The 22,191-nt window shown below is 35.0% G+C and overlaps 1 protein-coding gene across 1 annotated transcript in view; it reads left to right on the forward strand.

Moving 5' to 3' along the window:
• COL24A1 (collagen type XXIV alpha 1 chain) overlaps positions 1-22,191 on the forward strand; it is a 430,389-nt gene that overhangs the window by 126,775 nt on the left and 281,423 nt on the right. The window contains exons 13-14 of the mRNA XM_022580934.3: positions 14,614-14,667; positions 16,716-16,760. Of these exons, the coding sequence (XP_022436642.2) occupies positions 14,614-14,667; positions 16,716-16,760 (99 nt within the window). The remainder of the gene's footprint in view (positions 1-14,613; positions 14,668-16,715; positions 16,761-22,191) is intronic.

The following is a 22,191-nucleotide window of genomic DNA, read 5'->3' on the forward strand; positions in this document are numbered from 1 at the left end:
TTCTAGGTCCATCCACATCTCTACAGATGACCTAATTTCGTTCCTTTTTATGGCTGAGTAATATTCCATTGTATGCACATACCACATCTTCTTTATCCACTCATCTGTCGTTGGACATTTAGGTTGTTTCCATGTCCTGGCTATTGTAAATAGTGCTGCAATGAACGTTGGGGTGCATGTGTCCTTTTGAATTATGGTTTTTTCAGGGCATAGGCCCAGTAATGGGATTACTGGGTCATATGGTAGTTCTAGTTTTAGTTTTTTAAAGAACCTCTATACTGTTCTTCATAGAGGCTGTATCAATTTACATTCCCACCAACAGTGCAAGAGGGTTCCCTTTTCTCCACACCCTCTCCAGCATTTATTGTTTCTAGATTTTTTGATGATGGCCATTCTGACTGGTGTGAAGTGATACCTCATTGTAGTTTTTTTTTTTTTTTTTTTATGGTACGTGGGCCTCTCACTGCTGTGGCCTCTCCCGTTGCGGAGCACAGGCTCCAGGCGCGCAGGCCCAGCGGTCACGGCCCATGGGCCCAGCCGCTCCACGGCATGTGGGATCCTCCTGGACTGGGGCACGCACCCATATACCCTGCACCGGCAGGTGGACTCTCAACCACTGCGCCACCAGGGAAGCCCCCTCATTGTAGTTTTGATTTGCATTTCTCTAATAATCAGTGATGTTGAGCATCTTTTCATGTGCCTCTTGGCCATCTGTATGTCTTCTTTGGTGAAATACTTATTTAGGTTTTCTGCCCATTTTTTGATTGAGTTGTTTGTTTTTTTGATATTGACCTCCATGAGCTGTTTGTATATTTTGGAGATTAATCCATTGTCTGTTGCTTTGGTTGCAAATATTTTCTCCCATTCTGAGGGTTGTCTTTTCATCTTGTTTATGGTTTCCTTTGCTGTGCAAAAGCTTTTAAGTTTCATTAGGTCATTTGTTTATTTTTGTTTTTATTTTCATTACTGTAGGAGGTGGGTCAAAAAAGATCTTGCTGTGGTTCATGTCAAAGTGTGTTTTTCCTACATTTTCCTCTAAGAGTTTTATAGTGTCCGGTCTCACATTTAGTTCTTTAATCCATTTGGAGTTTGTTTTTGTGTATGGTCTTAAGTAGTGTTCTAATTTCATTCTTTTACATGTAGCTGCCCAGTTTTCTCAGCACAACTTATAGAAGAGGCTGTCTTTTGTCAATTGTGTGTTCTTACCTCCTTTGTCATAAATTAGGTGACCATATGTGCATGGGTTTATCTCTGGGCTTTCTATCCTGTTCCATTGATCTATATTTCTGTTTTTGTGCCAGTACCATACTGTCTTGATTACTGTAGCTTTGTAGTATAGTCTGAAGTCTGGGAGCCTGATTCCTCTGGCTCCATTTTTCTTTCTCAAGATTGCTTTGGCTATCAGGGTCTTTTGTGTTTCCATACAAATTGTAAAATTTTTTGTTCTAATTCTGTGAGGAATGCCGTTGGTAATTTGATAAGGATTGCATTGAATCTGTAGATTGCTTTGGGTAGTACAATCATTTTCACAATATTGATTCTTCCAATCCAAGAACATGGTATATTTTTTCATCTGTTTATGTTATCTTTGATTTCTTTCATCATTGTTGTGTCATTTTCTGAGTACAGGTCTTTTGCCTCCTTAGGTAGGTTTATTCTGAGGTATTTTAATCTTTTTGTTGTGATGGTAAATGGGATTGTTTCCTTAATTTCTCTTTCTGATTTTTCATTGTTAGTGTGCGTAGGAATGCAAGAGATTTCTGTGCTTTAATTTTGTGTCCTGCAACCTTACCAAATTCATTGATTAGTTCTAGTAATTTTCTGGTGGCATCTTTAGAATTTTCTCCGTATAGTATCATGTCATCTGCAAACAGTGACAGTTTTACTTCTTCTTTTCCAATCTGTATTTCTTTTATTTCTTTTTCTTCTCTGATTGCCGTGGCTAAGACTTCCAAACCTGTGTTGAATAGGAGTGGTTTCACTTTAAAGATTTTAACACATTAAGATAAACTTACAAAACTGTCAAGAAATGAAAAGTAAGCCAAACATTTTGTTTTCTTGCAATTTCATTCAACATTCAAGTTAATCTTGTAATAATTATAACAGCAGAAACTGTACCATCATCATTACCATCATCACCAATTTTTAGTCTCAAGCACTTTGTTAAATATTTTGTATGCCATCTCATTTGATTACACTCTATTGTACTTCTGAATGTTAGTATATTCTTTACATTTTATCTCTCTTACACATATCCCAATAGAAGTACCTCTCTTATGTGTCAAATATCTAATCTAAATATGCAGATTGGGCTGTCTCAAAATTGATAGTAGGTGAAGTTCATCTTCTTTATTCTTGTTCTCTATTCTATGTCTTGATTTTTTTTCATCCATCTCCTACCAAAGTATGCTGTCAGTAAAAGAACTAATTAATTTATTTATGCTATTATATTATTTCCAGTGCTTAAAGTGTTACCTTACCCATTAGTAATTATAGTTTAAGTATAGTTTAAGACAGAATAAGTAATCTTTAATGGTGGAATTTTAGGCATTGCTGAGGAAACATTTTCACAGAGTCTCTGTGATATATCACTTAAGTAGCTACCATCTTTATTTATTAATATAGCTGGTCTTATATAGATATTAACTTTATCTTTCCTTGGGGGGGGCTGCATTGGGTCTTCGTTGCTGCATGTGGGCTTTCTCTAGTTGCATCGAGCGGGGGCTACTCTTGGTTGCAGTGCGCGTGCTCTCTCATTGTGGTGGCTTCTCTATTGCTGCAGAGCACGGGCTCTAGGTTCGTGGACTTCAGTAGTTGCAGCATGTGGGCTCAGTAGTTGCAGCACACAGGACCTAGAGCACAAGGGCTTCAGTAGTTTTGGGACACAGGCACAGTAGTTGTGGCTTGTGGGCTCTAGAGCACAGGCTCAGTAGTTGTGGCGCATGGGCTTCGTTGCTCTGCGGCATGTGGGATCTTCCTGGAGCAGGGCTCGAACCCATGTCCCCTGCATTGGCAGGTGGACTCTTGACCACTGTGCCACCACAGAAGTCCCTTAACTTTATCTTGACAATGTGTAGGTATTATCTACTTCCCTACTCTATAATGAACTGTAAAACCGTCCATGGAAATTTATAGATAACTTCTGGTTTCTTACTCCATAGGGAATTATAATATTATCCAACAGATGCTATTGAGTTCAAAAGAGGAGTTCATGAAAACTGTGGAAAGATAGTGAATGGAATGATCACTGGGTTCTTTTTTTCTTGAGTGCACTGTTCTTTATATTAAAAAATTTGTAAAGTTTTATTTCTTTAAAGATATATCCCTTTGTAATAAATTTAGATCTTAGAAAAATTATATTTGAAAAACACATGCATTCCATTTTTCCTAAATAGTGTTATAAAAAAATCTGTCTAGTGCTGTACTGTGTCATGTATACTATATGTACTTTCTCGTTTTTACCACAGAATGATTTGACCATGTTTATGAGGAAATCACTGTATTTAGACTAAGATACAGTTACAACCACAAGTCAAATTATGCCAAGGTTGACCTCAGAGACTGTTCCAGAATATTATCCTATGCATAAATGCTCCACCATGTTATGTTTATTATAAGTAAAATCATCTTCAGATATCTTTGACATTAAGTAAGGGCAAACATATTATTATGGGATATTATGTGGCATGAGACACATATTTCAATTTAGATGATTCAAATTCCATGAGAAGAATGGTTACTTATTACTGTTTTAATAATAGTAAAAGGAAAATATCTTTTGATAACATTTCCACTCTCTTTGACGTGGAAAGATATTAGGTGTGTGAATATAAATATGGCCTTTTTCTCTTGGTCATTTATTAAATTATGTATACTGTTTGTTGTTATATATGAAGTAGATATTCAAATACGGAAGCAGAATTAAAGGATCCAGGCCAACATAAAGAGCTGACAGAAACCATACATGTGAAAGAAAATACAGAAACCTGGAAATGCTGAAATCTAAAAAGGACCCATTTAAGAAATTTTTGGCTATGCATATGTCAAAGACTGTTAGGTCCAATCTTCTGCTGGTTTCATAGCTATTTAGAAGTGTAGGTTGGTGCTTCATTAAGGTACAGCTATGTGGATCCCATCCATGTTATTTCATTTACTGTCCTTAGAATTTCTAAGATGTACTTTATTATAATCACCACTCCCCTTTAATTAATTTGATTAGTCTTACATTGTAAATGAGCTTGTTTCCTCAAATTTTAGGTAGATACAATTACTCAGCCTTTGAGCATAGCATATGATTCAGTTTTTTAAAAATTGAAGTATAGTTGATTTACAGTGTTGTGTTAGTTTCAGGTGTACAGCAAAGTGATTCAGTTATACATGTATGTATTCTTTTTCAGATTCTTTTCCATTATAGGTTATTATAAGATATTCACTCTAGTTCCCTATCCTATACAGTAATAGTTCCCTATCCTATACAGTAAGTCCTTGTTGTTTACCTATTTTATATATAGTAGTGTGTATCTGTTAATCCCAAACTCCTAATTTATCCCTCCCTTCTCCCCCTTTCCCCTTTGGTAACCGTAAGTTTGTTTTCTATGTCTGTGAGTCTGTTTCTGTTTTGTAAATAAGTTCGTTTGTATCACTTTTTTAGATTCCACATGTAAGTGATATCATATATTTGTCTTTGATTACTTCACTTCATATGATAATCTCTGTATCCATCCATATTGCTGCGAATGACATTATTTCATTCATTTTTATGGCTAAGTAATATTCCATTATATATAATTAATATGTATATTATATATATTCCATATAAAATGGAATATATGTGTGTATATATATATACACACATATACATATGTGTGTGTATATATATATATATATATATATATATATATATATATACACACACCACATCTTCTTTATCCATTCCTCTGTCAGTGGACACTTAGGTTACTTCCATATTTTGGCTATTGTAAATAGTGCTGCTATGAGCATTGGGGTACATGTACCTTTTCAAACTACAGTTTTAATCTTTTCTGGATACATGCCCAGGAGTGGGATTGCTGGATCATATGATAACTTTATTTTTACTCTTTAAGGAACCTCCATACTGTTATCCATAGTGGCTGCATCAATTTACACTCCCATCAATAGTGTAGGAAGGTTCCCTTTTCTCCATACCCTCTCCAGTGTTTATTGTTTGTAGACTTTTTGATGGTGGCCATTCGGACTGGTGTGAGGTGATACCTCATTGTAGTTTTGATTTGCATTTCTCTAATAATTATCCATATTGAGCATCTTTTCATGTGCATGTTGGACATGATTCAGTTTTAAATAATTATTGTAACATGTAATTTGTAGAATAATAGTAACTCCTTTTAGATAACTCCTTAAATTTTATGTAACATATTACACTTATATTTTTAGAGTCTCTGAAATTAAAGCCAGAAACTGGTAAAATAAATTACTTCACTTTCTGTATTATAAAATATGAAACACTCTGATAGTCAAAATAGTGAAGGTAGTAGGCATAGAAAACTTCAAAATCCAAGTTTAGGTCACTATAAATATAAGCTTTTTCGGATTACTGTATTGGTTTCTAACCTGAGTACTAAAGCTCTATGTGTGGTGTGAATAGTTCACAAAAATATGAAAGTGTATATGTATTGACATGACATCATATACCTGTGCAGCATAGAAATATATAGGGGAGTAGTCAAAGTCCTGTCCAAAATTGTTAGTAATATTGCTAAGCTTAAGTTTGGGAAGATGTTGCTATAAATCATATGCTCATACTGGTTGCCAAAGAATCACTTATTTCCCTGAGTAAACACTAAGCATGGAATTAAGTTGTTGTGAGCCAGCTTCCTTAGTGATGTCTATATTGTTTTAATGAAATTATAGACTTACAGGTAAGAGATATCCTCTCCTAGACAGTATAAATATTATGTGAATGCTATTGAAAATGGATACATTTTAAAATAACATATTATTTTGGTTGTTTGAGTTATTTATTACTTAGCCTTGTACTGGTATTTTTTACATTAATGTTTGTGTTAAGTTATTTCATTTTAAATCTTCCCAGAAAACTCTTTCTTCCCCAAAATAAAACATTATATTTATTCAGAGTTTGCAGATAAGAGTTAATATTTGTCACATAATGTGTTTTTGCTTTTTCAACCAGGAAAAGTAAAAAACTGGTTTTGTTAGGAATTTGGTATATTTTAGGATCAGACTGTGTAAAAGTAGTTTTATTAACAAATTCATTTGTTCCTTAGTCTTGGGTTGTTGACATTTGAGAAGTGGTTTTCTTCCTTGTATTGTAAACTATTTTTGATTTTTGGATCCTAGTATTAGGTACTCACTAATCACAATTATTTTAAAATGCCTTATGTAATCAGTTACATATTAGTCAGTGTTTGTGTGCTCGTGCTTTTTGATATTGAGATACTATAGTTCTTACCTCTTCCTTTTCTTCCCTCCTACACTCCCTATAATGTCACAATTGGATCAAAATCCTTGTTGTCAGTTAATATTAGAGATCTTAAAAACAAGGTAGTAGACCATCTTTATTGGTCAGGACTGTTTTTAAAATACCAAAGAACTCCTGTTCTATTTTACATGTTTTACTGTCTTTGAGAAGCTTCTTGGAGCATATGATATGAACCAAATTATTTAAAAGCATAAAACCATCCGCTGATTTATAATAGAAAAGAAGAATGCTGTTTAAAAAACTGGGAGACACAGGGAAAGAGGATATATATGTATTTGTTAACTTCATATTTTATATATGTTACTAATTCCAAGCAGCTCTCTTTTTAATGCAAAGTTTCCAAACTTCCTTCTGTAGTGTGCAGTCAGGAAATTCTATAGCTGCTATTAAAAAAGCATTTTACAGGGCTCCCAGATTGATTTAATCAGTAGTCTCTTGTAGTAAGTTGAAGCAAATTTATGTAGCTCCACGACCTAAAATATCTCTGCTAGAACTGATTTTTCCAGGATTGAAGGTAACATGATATTGGAGATTTGGACTGACTCTCAACAGTACCTAAAAAACTGTTGTCAGAATACACAGGTTTTCTAAGGACTTTTTCAGATCTGATAATAATAGATTATAAATAATCAAATCATATTATATTTGAAGTTTGACAAAGAGCAAAAGAGTACTCAGTTTTCTTCCTATGAATATCAAAGTATCGCAGCCTTAGAATAGTGGACAAAATAACACCCTTAAGGCACCGGAACTTCAGAGATGTTTACCTTTCCAACTATACAAAGGAGTGTCTCCTTTTCTCTTACAGCTTTCTGTTAGAAGAGTCTATTTAAAGTAAACTGTATTTTGGCTTCTAACTCCAGTGTTAGAATTTCAGAATATAAAATCCTTCTGTTAGACATCTGTTATTAGTTCTATCTTTAGCCCCAAACAATCTTAAATACGTATTGCACAGCCGTGTTTCAAATACATACATTTTATGGAGAATTTGGAGACAGTGTTTTCTTTGTCCCAGGAAAAGTTTGAAGTTAATTCATGAAGAAAGAACTACTGTTGCTAGAGCATTACAAAATATTGTCATTAATTTTTCAGTGATTCTGCCTCTTTCAGGAAAAATGTATTTTCTGGATTCTTCTTTACTGGGATGATCTGTAGTAACTATGTTTGGCTAACTATAGCTTGACAAGATGTATGAAGAGACCAGGACTTTGAATTAAACCCATCTTCAAGGTCGGGTCAGTTACTGAGAAGAGGGATGCCCAATGAACTGTAGTTGGTAACTTTGGGGAAGCTCAGGAAGAGCATGATTTCATAGAGGTATGACACCAACAAATGGGAATTCAGGCAGGCATTTATTTTCAGGGTGGATAATGTAAGGGAAAACTCAAGAGAGTCTTGTAGGTTATCAAAATCAGGAGTGTGGAAATGTGAGTGCAAATATGGAAGTGAGGTTTGGCTTGGCTTGTATTCTCAGTGTGGGAAAATGGCAAGAATGAGGCGTGACCCTTACGATTGAGGGATAATGTGTGGCAAAACTGGTTCTTGAACACAAGAAAAAGGAAGAGTCCAATTCCCAGAACTAGAGTACAAGCTGGTAACCAGTCTTTAAGAGCAAGGCAGGAACTTGAGCCTGAGAACTGAGGCCCAGATCATAGCTAGTTTAACAGCAAGCCTGACTTGATGCCAAATCTCCAAGAATTTGTCTAAAACCCATTAAATTCCTACCTAAGTTTAAAATTAGTCTCAACTGTTAGGACATGGTTGACCTTGAAATGTGGATCAAATTGTCTTACCTATAAGGAAAAGAAAGAGTCAGAGACTGGATTATCACAGAGCACTTTACACTCTAGCCTTTACCTACAATAATTGTGTTTCCCTTTGAAGGATTTTAAAGTATCAGGATTTTCTAGTAGTATGTATTCATGTGTAGAATGTGTAAAATTAACCTCTGGGTTTTATGTTAGTGTGTCTAGTCCTAGACAATTTAGTGCAGTCTTCTGTTTTCATTGCTTTGTCTTGGAAAAAGTTGAATTTCTGTTTTTATTGGTAATGCCTGTTTACTTTATCACTAATGCCTGTTTAGTATATATGTCTTTTATGATAATTTTAATTTATCTCTACTTTAGATTGAATATATTGTTTCTAAACATTTGTTCTTTAGAAAGAGCAAAATGTGTTCATAGTTAATTGTAGTCTTTAACAGAAAAATTTTGCAATGCTTTTATTTTTTAATTCCATAAATATAGTCACCGGTATTTTATGGTTATTTTAGTCCTCGTGTTTCTCTAGTTATTTTATATTCAGTGTTTATCTACTGTCTTTGTAGAACTAGGAAAATAATTCTTTTACTAGACTCCCTAAGCAATAAGTTTTCCACTGTTTCCTGATATTTAGCTATACCACCAAGTATAGTATCTGTGTGTAGTCTACAATATTAACACCACATATATATTCAGGCATACCAAGTCTAGAATACTTCTTTTGTTCTTAGTGTTTGATAACAGTACAGTAAGACCCAGGCAAGAGAGAAACTTGATCTGGGCTGTGCACTTTAGAGGACCCTGTACATCACAAACAAATAAAATGTATTTAAAAAACTCTTGATTTTCCCATCACTCAGGATTTAGCACTTAGCATTGGCATTGTATGACCTGTAATCCTAGACATCCATTCTTGTTATTACGTATTAGTTACCTATTGCTATGTAACAGATTGCTCCATGTTAGCAGTTTAAAACAATAATAATAAATATATATTATTTCTTATAGTTTCTGTGGGTCAGGAATTTGGGAGTGGCTTATTTGGGTGGGTCTAGCTTAGGGTTTCATATGAAGTTACAGTCAAGATTTTGGGCAGAACTGCAGTCATCTGAAGGCTTGACTGGGGCTGATCTGCTATTAAGGTGGCTCACTTACTGGCCGGTGGGAAGTCTCATTTCCTCCCCATGGGGAACTCTCCACATTGCAACTTGAGCGTCTTCACAGCATGGCTGTTGACTTCCACCAGAGCAAGTAGTCCATGGGAGCAAAGTGAAAGGTATAGTGCCTTTTATGACCTAGCCTAAGAAGTCACATTCTGTTATTTCTGTATTCTGTTAGTCACATAGGCCAGCCAGGAGTCAAAATGGGGGGTCACTACACAAGGGCATTAATACCAGGTAGTGAGAATCATGAGGGTCCATCTTTGAGGCTGGCTACGAAAGTATTTTAATAATGTTCAAGGCTCAGAGAAATTCTTCTCCACATCTCTTTCTTATAACCTCACATCTGAATACCATGAAGTTTTGTAGCTGGTACCACTGCCAACATTAGAGACGGAATGAGATTGTGATGAGGACTGAGCAGGCAGTAGAAGCACTTCGGTTGAGGAAAGATGAATTTACTTATCTAATTCTCCTTTTAGTATGAATGCAATAGGCTCTTGTATAATGAAGTACTGCTTCAAGTAATGCAAACCTTCTATTTTCTTGCTTCTCTTTGTGTTCTTTGTGTTCGGCTTCAGAGGTAGTAGAACTAGTGCAATATTTGCAATAGCTGAGACTGAGAAATTCCCAGAGACTGAGAAACATTTTGTATTATTAAACAATTCATATTACTCTTAAATTTTGTATGTCATAGGTATAGAAACAAAATTCATGAAGCATGATAAAAATTGTTTATGTAGGCAGCTAGATGGATAGGAAATTGTAGAATTATGCAGTTTTAAAAAGATATTTAATTAGATTACAGTAAAAATGTTAAAGTAAATATAAAATTTTAAATTTATTTAACTAATATTGATTATTCATTGATTATAATTTTCAATAGAGAATTGAAAGCAGTAGAAAATCTTCAAAAAGATTATTTCCTTAAATTCTTAAAATCTAGAAACAGTTTGAGTACTCTTACATTGAGCATTACCACATAGTAAATTCTGCAAATAGGACTTTATTTATAGGAGATTTGATTACCAATTATATTAGTTTTCTATCTGTTGCTACATAACAAATACCACAAACTTAGAAGCTTAAAATGCACCCCTTAATAAATCTCATAGTTATCATCAGTCAGCAGTCCAGATACTACTTAACTAGGTCTTCTGCAGTCAAAGTGTCAGCTGCTGCATTATCATCTGGACGCTTGACTGGGGAAGAGTTCACTTCCAAGCTCATTCAGGTTGTGAGAAGAATTCATTTCCTTGAGGTTGTAGAACTAAGAGGCGCTGGCTCTTTGCTGGCTTTTGGCTATCGTCCAACTTCAGGTCCTATGGACTGTCCACAGTTCTAGAGGTCATTCACAGTTCCCTGCTGTGTGGCCTCTCCAACACAGCTGCTTATTTCATCAAACTCAGGAAGACTCTAGCTTCAGGCTGCTAAGATGGACTCATATAGTATAACATAATCACATCATTGGCATCCCATTACCTTTGCTCTATTCTATTTGTTAAAAGAAGCAAGTCATAGTCCCACCACACACAGAGGGAGGGTATCATACAAAGATGTGGGCAACAGGAATCATTAGGATTCACCTCAAAATCTGTCCACTACATTGATCAAACAGTGGAAATGAGGAAGAACATTATTCATAACTTGAAGAGATCAAGTGAAATCCCTGAAATGTCATATTCTTTACAAAATAAAATTTTACAACTGATCAAAACAATGAAAATGTAAAAAAGAGACTTATGTTCACAGAAGTAACAATGCAACTCTGGCATGCCATTTATTTACTTGTTTATTTGTTTGTTATTGAAGTATAGTTGACACAACATACAGTGTTGTGTTAGTTTCAGGTTTATAGCAAAGTGAATCAGTTATACATATATCCACTCTTTTTTTTGGCTATCGTCCAACTTCAGGTCCTATGGACTGTCCACTCTTTCTTAGATGTAATGGCCTATATAGGCCATTACATAGTATTGAGTAGAGTTCCCTGTGCTATACAGTAGGTCTTTATTAATGATCTATTTTATATATAGTAGTGTGTATATGTCAGTCCCAGTCTCCCAGTTTATCCCTCCCCTCTTTCCCCTGGTAACCATAAGTTTGTTTTCTATATCTGTAACTTGATTTCTGTTTTGTAAATAAGTTCATTTGTACCATTTTCTTAGATTTCACATATAAGTGGTATCATATGATATTTGTCTTTCTCTGTCTGACTTACTTCACTCAGTATGACAGAGAAGATGATTATTACATTCATGAAATTGGCAAGTTGGGCAAAAAGGACAAAAACTCAAGCTTTCCTATGGATGATTATCCTGGAAAATGGCCATTATATCCTTTGGTAGTAGGAGGATATTTCTAAGAGAACACAGTTTGATTAAATTAGGGGTTATAATTTTCCACTAAGTAAATATGAGAGAAAATTTAGTGTTTCATTTTGCAACAAATTCTATCAAGTGGAGAAAGAAATTGTAGAAACTGTGTCATTTGTATTCCAAGTTCGAAGGCAGAGTGTTTTGTCACTACTCTTCCCTATTTCACAACCAACCTTTAAGATCATTTTTTTTACAATGAAGATATATGGTTGCAAATACTTAGGTTTATTTTATTAAAGGAATTCAGAGCTTTACCTGCAGTAAAAAAAAAAAAAATGCATATAGTTGCCAAAATTGAAATAACAACTGAATAACATTGTACAAGCAGTGACATATTTAACAATATAAAACATTGGCATGATTTTCTTCAGAAGAAAATATATGTCCAATATGTAGCCAAATATAATGATGCTTTTTATGGAATTAACTGTACTATATTTCATGAAACAAGAAAATGTAGGAATTATTTCAAATATTGATGACACGATGGTCAACATGTAAGATGGGTTAAAACAAAAAGATATCTCTATCTAGAATAGAGAGTTAAAAATGAACTGCTTAATGCATAGTAAAGTGAGAGGAGAAATAATACATAAAAAATGTTAAAGTAGGTGTATTCTCAGTTCACCTAAATTGTTTCGGGGGCAAAGTGAAGTTGAACAGCTAATATTTATTATACGTATTATTGAACTACCAAAAGAATAGGAAGTTGAAATCAATAAGTACTTATTTTGTTGTTTTTATGCTGGTTGTAGAAAATACAGGCTTTGTGATAAGTGGAGAACTAATCACGGTTCTCTCCCTTCTCCTAGCAGGGAGAAATCACTAGTTGTGTGGGATGCTGAACTGGAGAGCAGCTCCTCCCACTGGATGAGGGTGGGGGGCCAGTCGGTCCCAAAGAGCACATTCTCTAGGCAATCCTGAGTGAGTCCCCAAAGATGTTTTCAGCACTCCCACTCCTTGTTCAGACCAATTGTTTCCTTGTTTTTTGAGAAAAACTTTATTAAGATGTAATGTACATACCATAAAATTCACCCCTTTAAAGTGTACAATTCAGTGGTTATTAGTATATTCATAGACTTGTACAGCCATTGCACTAATTTTAGAACATTTTCATCACCTCAGAAAGAAACCCAACATTGTTAAGCAGTCACTCTCCAATTCTTCACCACATCACCAGGCCTCAACAACCACTAATCTACTTTCTACCTCCATAGATTTGCCTATTTTGAACATTCCACATTAATGGAATCATGTAGTATGTCCCCCATTCTCTATTATTTCACTGGGGTTTCTGGAAAACCTACTTATGATCCATCTAAAAAATCAATCATCTCTTATGTTTCAGATTTATTACAGTATTTTTCTTTTACTTTTTCCATTACCTGTGTATCACAAATACTTTCAAATACCCATAATAATTCACACTGAATGGAATGATGTATTGCAGATTTGTGAGCTTATGGTCAACAGGATTTGACTTCCAAGGACAATGAGAGCAAAATGCCTGCCTGAATTTCAACTGACTTTGAAGGGGGTATGGCTGCAATATGTTTGACTATACAGATGGTTTTTGCATTATCCTCTGATTACAAAATAAGAAAAACCACTCCTAGTACGAGTTAACTATGTCTTAGAAACATCATATCTTTTTTTCCATTGTTAAACCATCTTTTCAACTTAGCCCATTTGTGTTTATACTAGTGAACGAGTGATTATTGGCAGTCTGTTGAACACATAATATTTAATACTGACTTGCCTAAATAAAAGATTATAAAAATCTAATAATATACTTTATTTTGTTAGCCTTAAAAGTTTTTAAAACTGAGTGTTGTCAAAGTGTTCATAATAAGTATTATAAAGAATTTTGTAAAGTAGCCTTTTAAAAAGGGAGCTTTGAAGTTGATAAACTCAATGGTAAATCTCTCGAGAAAAACTTTGAGTATATAAAGCAAGAGTAACTGAGTAATTGAGTTATTTTACAATAGAATTTATAATGAGGAAGTGTGTTAATTTACTGTCCTTCACAGTTTTACTGTAGAATTCTCAATAGACCTTTGGGAAGCTTATATTTCAATCTCACTGCATTTTGTATTTACAATATTTATGTGCATTTTCCCTTTTCTTAAATGACGTTTTTACATGTTGTATTGTATCTTGGAATGGTGAGTTAAAGTGTTTAATATAGCATGGTAGAACGAGCACTGACTCTGCAATCAGACTGCCTGCATTCCAAGCTCAGTCCCACCCAACATTAGTGGGTGCAAGTGACTTAACCTCTCTGTGCTTTAACTTCCTCAACTATGAAGTGAGGATATTAGTACTCATTGATTTGACCTACTGTGAAGATGAAATGAAGTAGTGTATATATAATAATGTGTATAAAGCCTTTAGCCAAGGTAAGTGTGCTAAGCATATGCTAAATATTAATAGTCATTTCATTCTCTGTGGTGTGTGTATAGGAACAGCATGAAATAGTGCACAAAACTAACGGATTGGTCAGCTGGAAATCTTGGTTCTGTTTCCTCTCATTCAGTGATTCTTTACATAATGGATAGCAAATATCTATTTTCTCCAGCTTAGCTTTCTGTATATATTGAGTGGCATGTAAAATAATTTTATAAACTATAGAAATAGTGTACTTAAAATCAATTAAGTGTTATGTAAAACAAATACACATTTTTGTTGCACTATAATTTATAGGTTAGGAAATAAATATTTCCTATTACTAAGTTCCTTATCAGAAAACACAGCAAAAATGAATTCTTTATCTATTTTGGCTTTAATAGCATTTCTTTCTTTTTCCTTTGGGCCAGGGTTTTCCAGGTGACTTTGGAGACAGAGGCCCTGCAGGTCCTGATGGCAGTCCTGTGAGTAAATTGTGATGGTCCACTCTTGCAGTCTAACATCACTCAAGACTTCATAGCAACTGTACTTGCCATTCTCATTATCACATTCCTGACAAGCACTCTTGGCCAGAGAGTTTTGATACCACTGAGCACATTCCACTTTGTGGTTTTACAGCATAGAAAATAAGACAAAAGCGTTATAAATTCTGTTTTGAGAGATAATCATTAAAATTAATTATTTTGACCATGTTAAACATGACTGATTATTTAAAATATTAGAAGTATGCAATCACGATACTGACTTGTATATTTGTGGGGAGGGGCATGGGGAAAAAAGCCTTTCATGTACATCAAGGTACTAACAAGCCTCATGTAAAAATTGTGCATTTGGTGATTGCTCTTTTGGACTCAAACCTGTCATTGATCTACCTTACTTTTCAGTATTTTATAGAGAAGTCTTTTGGGGGGATTGTTTAGATATCTATGTTCAGATTAGGGAGTTAAAATTCTAAAATTAGTTTAATTATATTATCAAAGGATGATGATGGAATGCTATTTTTTGACACTAGGCAGAAATGTCTTTACTTTTTACCCTCAAAAAATGGCTATCCCCCGATATATGGCATGTACACATTCTTTTCATAAGATTTTTAAGGTGAATTAGAATCAGCTACTAAATCCTTGGATCATAAATTAGGAATAGTTCCTATATTTAGACTATGTAAATTATTAGCATTTATGCTTAAAATAAAGTGTTTGAAAATAGTTTCTTTTTTTATTTTTTTCTAAATTATAACTGTATTTTATTCAGTGAATTTAGCAAAAGTTTTATTTGTTATAAGGCTTGGAAAATAAAATAAGACTAGAACTGATTTCCAAACAAATTGTTAAAAAGTTGAATCATGTCTTAAGTAGAATGTTTACCATCTTATTCTTGCCCATGATTCTGGGGAGCTTCCCATTTCAGGCATAATAAAGTAAAGCATTATTTACATTTTTTCTTTAATACCATCTATGTCCTTGCATACCTAGTGTGAAGCCATCTTATTTAATGTTTTGTCAGTTAAATATACATGAAGTTCGTTAGGGTTGGACTCCTAACAATATTTAAAAATTTTCTCTTTGAAGTCTGCTGCTTATATTTAAAATATAATACTTCTGGAAGAGCATTTGGAGTCTTCTTTAGAATGCAAGAATAAATTGGATATTTTCAGTTTATTGGTTTATTATTCTCTATATTTTATACTGTACTTTTGTTTCAAAACAGAATTTGAAATGCAAAAATAAAGGGAGGGTGTATTCTTACACTTTGTACCCTGTAAATGATGTAACTCTGACATGGAGTAGATTAGGAATTATCACAAAGACTGTAATGATGAGTCTAAGACTGTCACAAAGACCCATCATGAATCAACTGGAAAAATTAATATAGATAATTTAAAATCTCATACAAATAATTTAACAAGGTTGCTAATTTCTTACATTTGTATAGTACTTTAAGAAAATTTTCAAAAGCTCATATATATATATATTAGAGTTTTATTATTAACTGTAATAATATATATATTACAGTTTTAATTCTTTACAAAATGAAAACAAATATTACTATTTCAGTTTCATAAATGAGAAGTTTAGAGAATTTAAGTAATGTACTTCAAAAGAGCTGATAGTGTTTTAAATCATCTGAAAATGTTCTTCTCACCTGACATGCTGACCACTTGTCTTTTCATACTACATATAGGCTAATTATGTTCATAATGCTGATTATTAATGGGATTCACTTCCTTTATTAGATACATAGGAGACACAGAGAAATCTATATCCTAGGCTAGGTGGTAGTCGTAGTATCTAAAAGCATGAAGCCAGGGCCACTTTTAAAGAATATAAGCTGCCACCAGAGGTTTGCACTTCTTAGGAGGATGCATAAGAGTAGGGAAGTTGCAGAAGTTAGCTAAAAGAAGGTAAATTTTGATATATGTTTTCCCAGAAATTTTTGTCTTCATCTTTAGAAAATACCCTTAGTAGTTTGGAATCATATTTAACCAATTTTGCACATTTCTCTTACTTAGGGACTTGTAGGTAGCACTGGTCCTCCGGGATTTCCTGGGCTTAGAGTGAGTATCAGATATCATCCTTCTTATCAAATATTTTTGTGTGTATTTATATTTGTTAGATGTGTTTTTAAAACTTTACAAAAATGAACAGTTTTAGTGTCATTGTTGAATATCAACCTTGCTCACATGTATTTCTCCACCAGATATGCAAATTAGACCAGTAGTATGAATTTAAAAATTAATTATACTTTAGGATACACTGAAATAACAAATTTCTACAGGTTGATGTGTATGTGTATTTGTCTTAAGGATACTTAATCAAGAATCAGTTTCTCCAGAAGTGTAAGACATAGAATAGCCACTTCTTTCCTTTGAGACAGTCTTTCATACCATCTGGTCTAGAGAGGCAGGTAGGTCTAAACAAAAGCACATGATAACAGTAGGCTTTATGAAATAAAATTGAATAAATGGTTAGGAAAACCATCCTGGACAAAAGGTAGGAGCTGGACTTCACCAGTGCCATTAAACGTTTTAATACCTAACTTATTCATTGTACTTAAAAAAAGTGACTATATTATTTGTTCACTTAGTCAGTTTTTATACAGTGAATTCAACTCTTGAGTTTCACTGAAGTTTCTGATGTCAGCAAAGTACAGTTTAAAAGCGATTCTGTGGAGGCCAAAACAATGTAGTCCAGATATGTAGCTCTCTGATAAATTTTTGATTATTCATTGGAGTAAACAGACTGTTACTTTTGATATATCTTCATAAATATATTTCTCTCATCCAAGCTTCTGGTTCATGACAGGAAGTAAATTACAGATATTTTAGATAAATTTAGAGCCATATGCTTTAACATTGAGCTAGCTAAAGATAAGATTGACATACTTTTATGACATGTAAGGAGCCTAATGAAAATAGAATCTTTAAACTATTTCTATCCATCTAAAAGTAGGGCGTGACCATTGGCAGAGGTAGGATTTTCTTTAAAAATCAATTTAGGGCTTCCCTGGTGGCACACAGGTTAAGAACCCGCCTGCCAATGCAGGGGACATGGGTTCGAGCCCTGGTCCGGGAAGATTCCACGTGCCACGGAGCAACTAAGCCCGTGTGCCACAACTACTGAGCTTGCGCTCTAGAGCCCACAAGCCACAACTACTGATCCTGCGTGCCACAACTACAGAAGCCCACGCACCTAGAGCCTGTGCTCCACAACAAGAGGAGCCACCACAATGAGAGGCCCACGCACCGCAACGAAGAGTAGCCTCTGCTCACCGCAACTAGAGAAAGCCCGCGCGCAGCAACAAAGACCCAACGCAGCCAAAAAATTTTTTAAAAATTAATTGATTAATTAAAAAAATCAATTTAGAGCTTGCTCTATTATGTGAAGTAGGTAATTAAGACTCTAGAGTTTTGTGCCATAAATTATAGCTATGGTATTTTTAGCTTGAACTTGAACACAGGTCCTCTGACTCCAAATTTAATGTTGTTTCCCCACCTTAACTGCCCCAAGTCAGAAGGTGGCAGCTAGGCCAAAGGAGTAAGTCAGGAGTTCAGTTATTGGAACTGTGGTAAAAATCATCATGAACTGTGGTAAAAATGGTAAAAATCAACACGATTTAACTTGCCCATTTGAGATGGCAAGAATATAGAATAAAGAGTTAAGGAACCTGAGTAAGTCTAGGACATTTAAAGTTTTCTCTTTCATAATAATATTAGTATAGTAATTATAATAAAATCAGCAATAACAGCTCACTTTCATTTAGTATTTTCTATGTGCTAGTCACATGGGTTAGGTCATTTAATTCTCAGAACAACCTAAGACCGCTTAGCTTATAAACGTTGAGCCCGGATTTGAAGCCAGATGACATACATCCAGAGTCCAAAAGTCTCTCTATTGTGCTATACCACCTCCTTAAAACTTACAATACCTTAAAATATATACTATCTTAAGAGATTTCTTTAGACGTCATGAGAAGCTCTATGTGAAGGTGGAACCCAAAGAACCAACTTTTTTTCTCTGAACTTAGAATAGGGCTAAACCTGTAAGTGGTGGTCACTGGTCCTATCAGTGGGGAGAGACAGGAAGTAGGGGAAGAGAATTGGACTCCAAAGATACTCTTTGTGCATTCTTGATTTAACCTATTAGCATTCAATTGGTTAGCTCCAAAGTTCTGTTATTATGCTTAAGATCAAGACCAAAATTCTTAACATGGTGGTTCTTCTCTGCATCTTGAGAACATACTCTGTGCACTAGCAAAGCTGTTTGTTCTCAGATGTCATGCAGCCTCCCTACCACATGGCCTTTGCACCCGTTTGTCTACCTGAAACACTTTACCTTTACTTTTCTGACTAATATTTAACTCTTACTCATCTTTCAGTGCCAGGACTTAAAACAGTTTCTGACACATAATAATGCTCAGTAAAAATGGGCATTCTGTCCTTTCCCTTTCTCCACTCACTCTTCGGTAGGTGTGCAGAGATTCTACAGAAGTGAAAATGGCTAATGACGCTAACAGTCATTTTTGTAGTCATCATCTCTTCTGTAGTGACATAGATGGTACTTTATACTTTTCAAAGTACTTTCACATGTGTATCTCATTTGTAAAGTAGGTAGAGCAGGTATTATTACTTCCTCTATTCTATATTTATTAAAAATTTTAATCAAAATAATGTGAGCACCTACTGTGTATCAAATGCTGAATTAGATGCTAGACCTAAAATTACAAATTAAGATTTCTGTTTTGGGCAGCTTTATAATCTAATGGCAATATCATACAATATGATTACTGCTATAATGGACTAAAGTAAAGCCACTGAGAATGGAGCAATTTGTGTTATAGCAGAAAGTCAGAATACGCTTCACAAAGGAGATGTCTTTTAAGCTGTTCTGAAGATTATATCTGAGTGGTGGTGGACTGGAAAAGGGAAAAGGGCTCTTAGGCAGAAGAACGCTGTATTCAAATGCACAGAAGAGGGGGAAACTGGAATGTTTGGGAAATGAAAAGAGGAGTAGCAGCATGGCAGCCTAGGAAGTATGGGGTGATGGGAGCAGAATGGAAGGAGGTGAGGTTTTGTAGACAATTGAGAAAGATTATGTGAACTTTTGTGTTTCCTAGTAAACAGCTTATCTGTTTGCCCAGAACTACAGCCTCTGCTTTATCTCTCAGGTGTTCCCTTCCAGCAGGCATAGTTTCTGACAAGAGATGATACTGCTTTCTTTAAATTATTTTTTTCCATGCAGTTGATTCTTATTCTCATTTGGTTTCTTAATTAGTGACAGTGATTATCGCCTGTGAGTGGGTGGGAATGGTTGAAAAGCCCAATATGGAATTCAGTCTTTTCCACTATGTGTTCACTCATGCACTGTGATTGGCCAGTGGCTGCTGTTTTGCACAAAGAACCTCTCCTTGGGTCTCTCTGTTTCTTTGACTGACTTTGACTCAAAAGTTCTCTGTTAGTTGTCACTGTGTGGGAGGCTTTTTTGCCTCTGTTGCTATATCCCTGACACCCTCAGCTAAACTCTTACACATGAAATTATTCCTTCTGTCTATTCCATCTTCTTATGGAAGAGAAGTGTGGTAGGTAGGTAGTGCTGAAGGACTTTCAGGTTATCTTTGTGGAACTGAAAACAGCTATTAACCTATCATGGATCACTTTCAGAGGGCTATAGTTTTTTAGGAATAGGATTTTCCATGCAACTTGTGACATGCCACAAAATGTCTTATGTTGCTTGGAAGTTTCTATACCCATACCATTTTACTTTCTAATTCTTCATTTTTCTAAGTCTTTTATAATGAATAATTTTTTATTTAATAGATCTTTCTTGGAGTATAATTGCTTCACAATACTGTGTTAGTTCTGTTGGGGATATCCCCAACAGAATATGGGGATATCCCCGTATCCCCTCCCTCTTGAGTCTCCCTCCCACCCTCCCTATCCCACCCCTCTAGGTGATCACAAAGCACCGAGCTGATCTCCCTGTGCAATGCTGCTGCTTCCCACTAGCTAACTGTTTTACTTTTGGGAGTGTGTATATGTTGATGTTACACTCACTTCGCCCCAGCTTCTCCCTCCCTCTCCATGTCCTCAAGTCCATTCTCTATCTCTACGTCTTTATTCCTGCCCTGCCACTATGTTCATGAGTACCATTTTTTAATTTTTAGATTTCATATATATGCATTAGCATATGGTATTTGTTTTTCTCTTTCTGACTTAATCACTCTGTATGACAGACTCTAGGTCCATCTACCTCACTACAAATAACTCAATTTTGTTTCTTTTTATGGCTGAATAATATTCCATTGTATATATGTGCCACATCATTATCCATTCATCTGTTGATAGACATTTAGGTTGCTTCCATGTCCTGGCTATTGTAAATAGTGCTGCAGTGAACATTATGGTACATGTCTCTTTTTGACTTACGGATTTCTCAGGGTATGCCCAGTAGTGGGATTGCTGGGTCATATGGTAGTTCTATTTTTTGTTTTTTAAGGAACCTCCATACTGTTCTCCATAGTGGTTGTATCAATTTACATTCCCACCAACAGTGCAGGAGGGTTCCCCTTTCACCACACCCTCTCCAGCATTTACTGTTTCTAGATTTTTTAATAATGGCCATTCTGACCTGTATGAGGTGATACCTCATTGTAGTTTTGATTTGCATTTTTCTAATAATTAGGGATGTTGAGCATATTTTCATGTGCCTCTTGGCCATCTGTATGTCTTCTCTGGAGAAATGTCTGCTTAGATCTTCTGCCCATTTTTTACTTGGATTGTTTGTTTTTTTGATACTGAGCTCCACGAGCTGTTTGTATATTTTGGAGATTAATCCTTGGTCCGTTGTTTCATCTGCAAATATTTTCTCCCATTCTGAGGGTTGTCTTTTTCATCTTGTTTATGGTTTCCTTTGCTGTGCAAAAGCTTTGAAGTTTCATTAGGTCCCATTTGTTTATTTTTGTTTTTATTTCCATTAGTCTAGGAGGTGGGTCAAAAAGGATCTTGCTGTGTGGTTTATGTCAAAGAGTGTTTTTCCTATGTTTTCCTCTAAGAGTTTTATAGTGTCTGGTTTTACATTTAGGTCTTTAATCTATTTGGAGTTTATTTTTGTGTATGGTCTTAGGGAGTGTTCTAATTTCATTCTTTTACATGTAGCTGTCCAGTTTTCCCAGCACCACTAATTGAAGAGGCTGTCTTTTCTCTACTGTATATTCTTGCCTTCTTTATCAAAAATAAGGTGACCACATGTGCCTGGGTTTATTTCTGGGCTTTTTGTCCTGTAACATTGATCTATATTTCTGGTTTTGTGCCAGTACCATACTGTCTTGATTACTGCAGCTTTTTAGTATAGTTTGCGGTTGGGTAGCCTGATTCCTCCAGCTCTGTTTTTCTTTCTCAAGATTGTTTTGGCTATTTGGGATCTTTTGTGTTTCCATAAGAATTGTAAAATTTTTTGTTCTAGTTCTGTGAAGAATGCCATTGGTAGTTT

This window comes from Delphinapterus leucas, chromosome 1, assembly GCF_059928025.1.
Source record: "Delphinapterus leucas isolate spDelLeu-1000000601 "Yukka" chromosome 1, BTC_Dleu_Yukka2, whole genome shotgun sequence".
Lineage (NCBI taxonomy): Eukaryota > Metazoa > Chordata > Mammalia > Artiodactyla > Monodontidae > Delphinapterus > Delphinapterus leucas.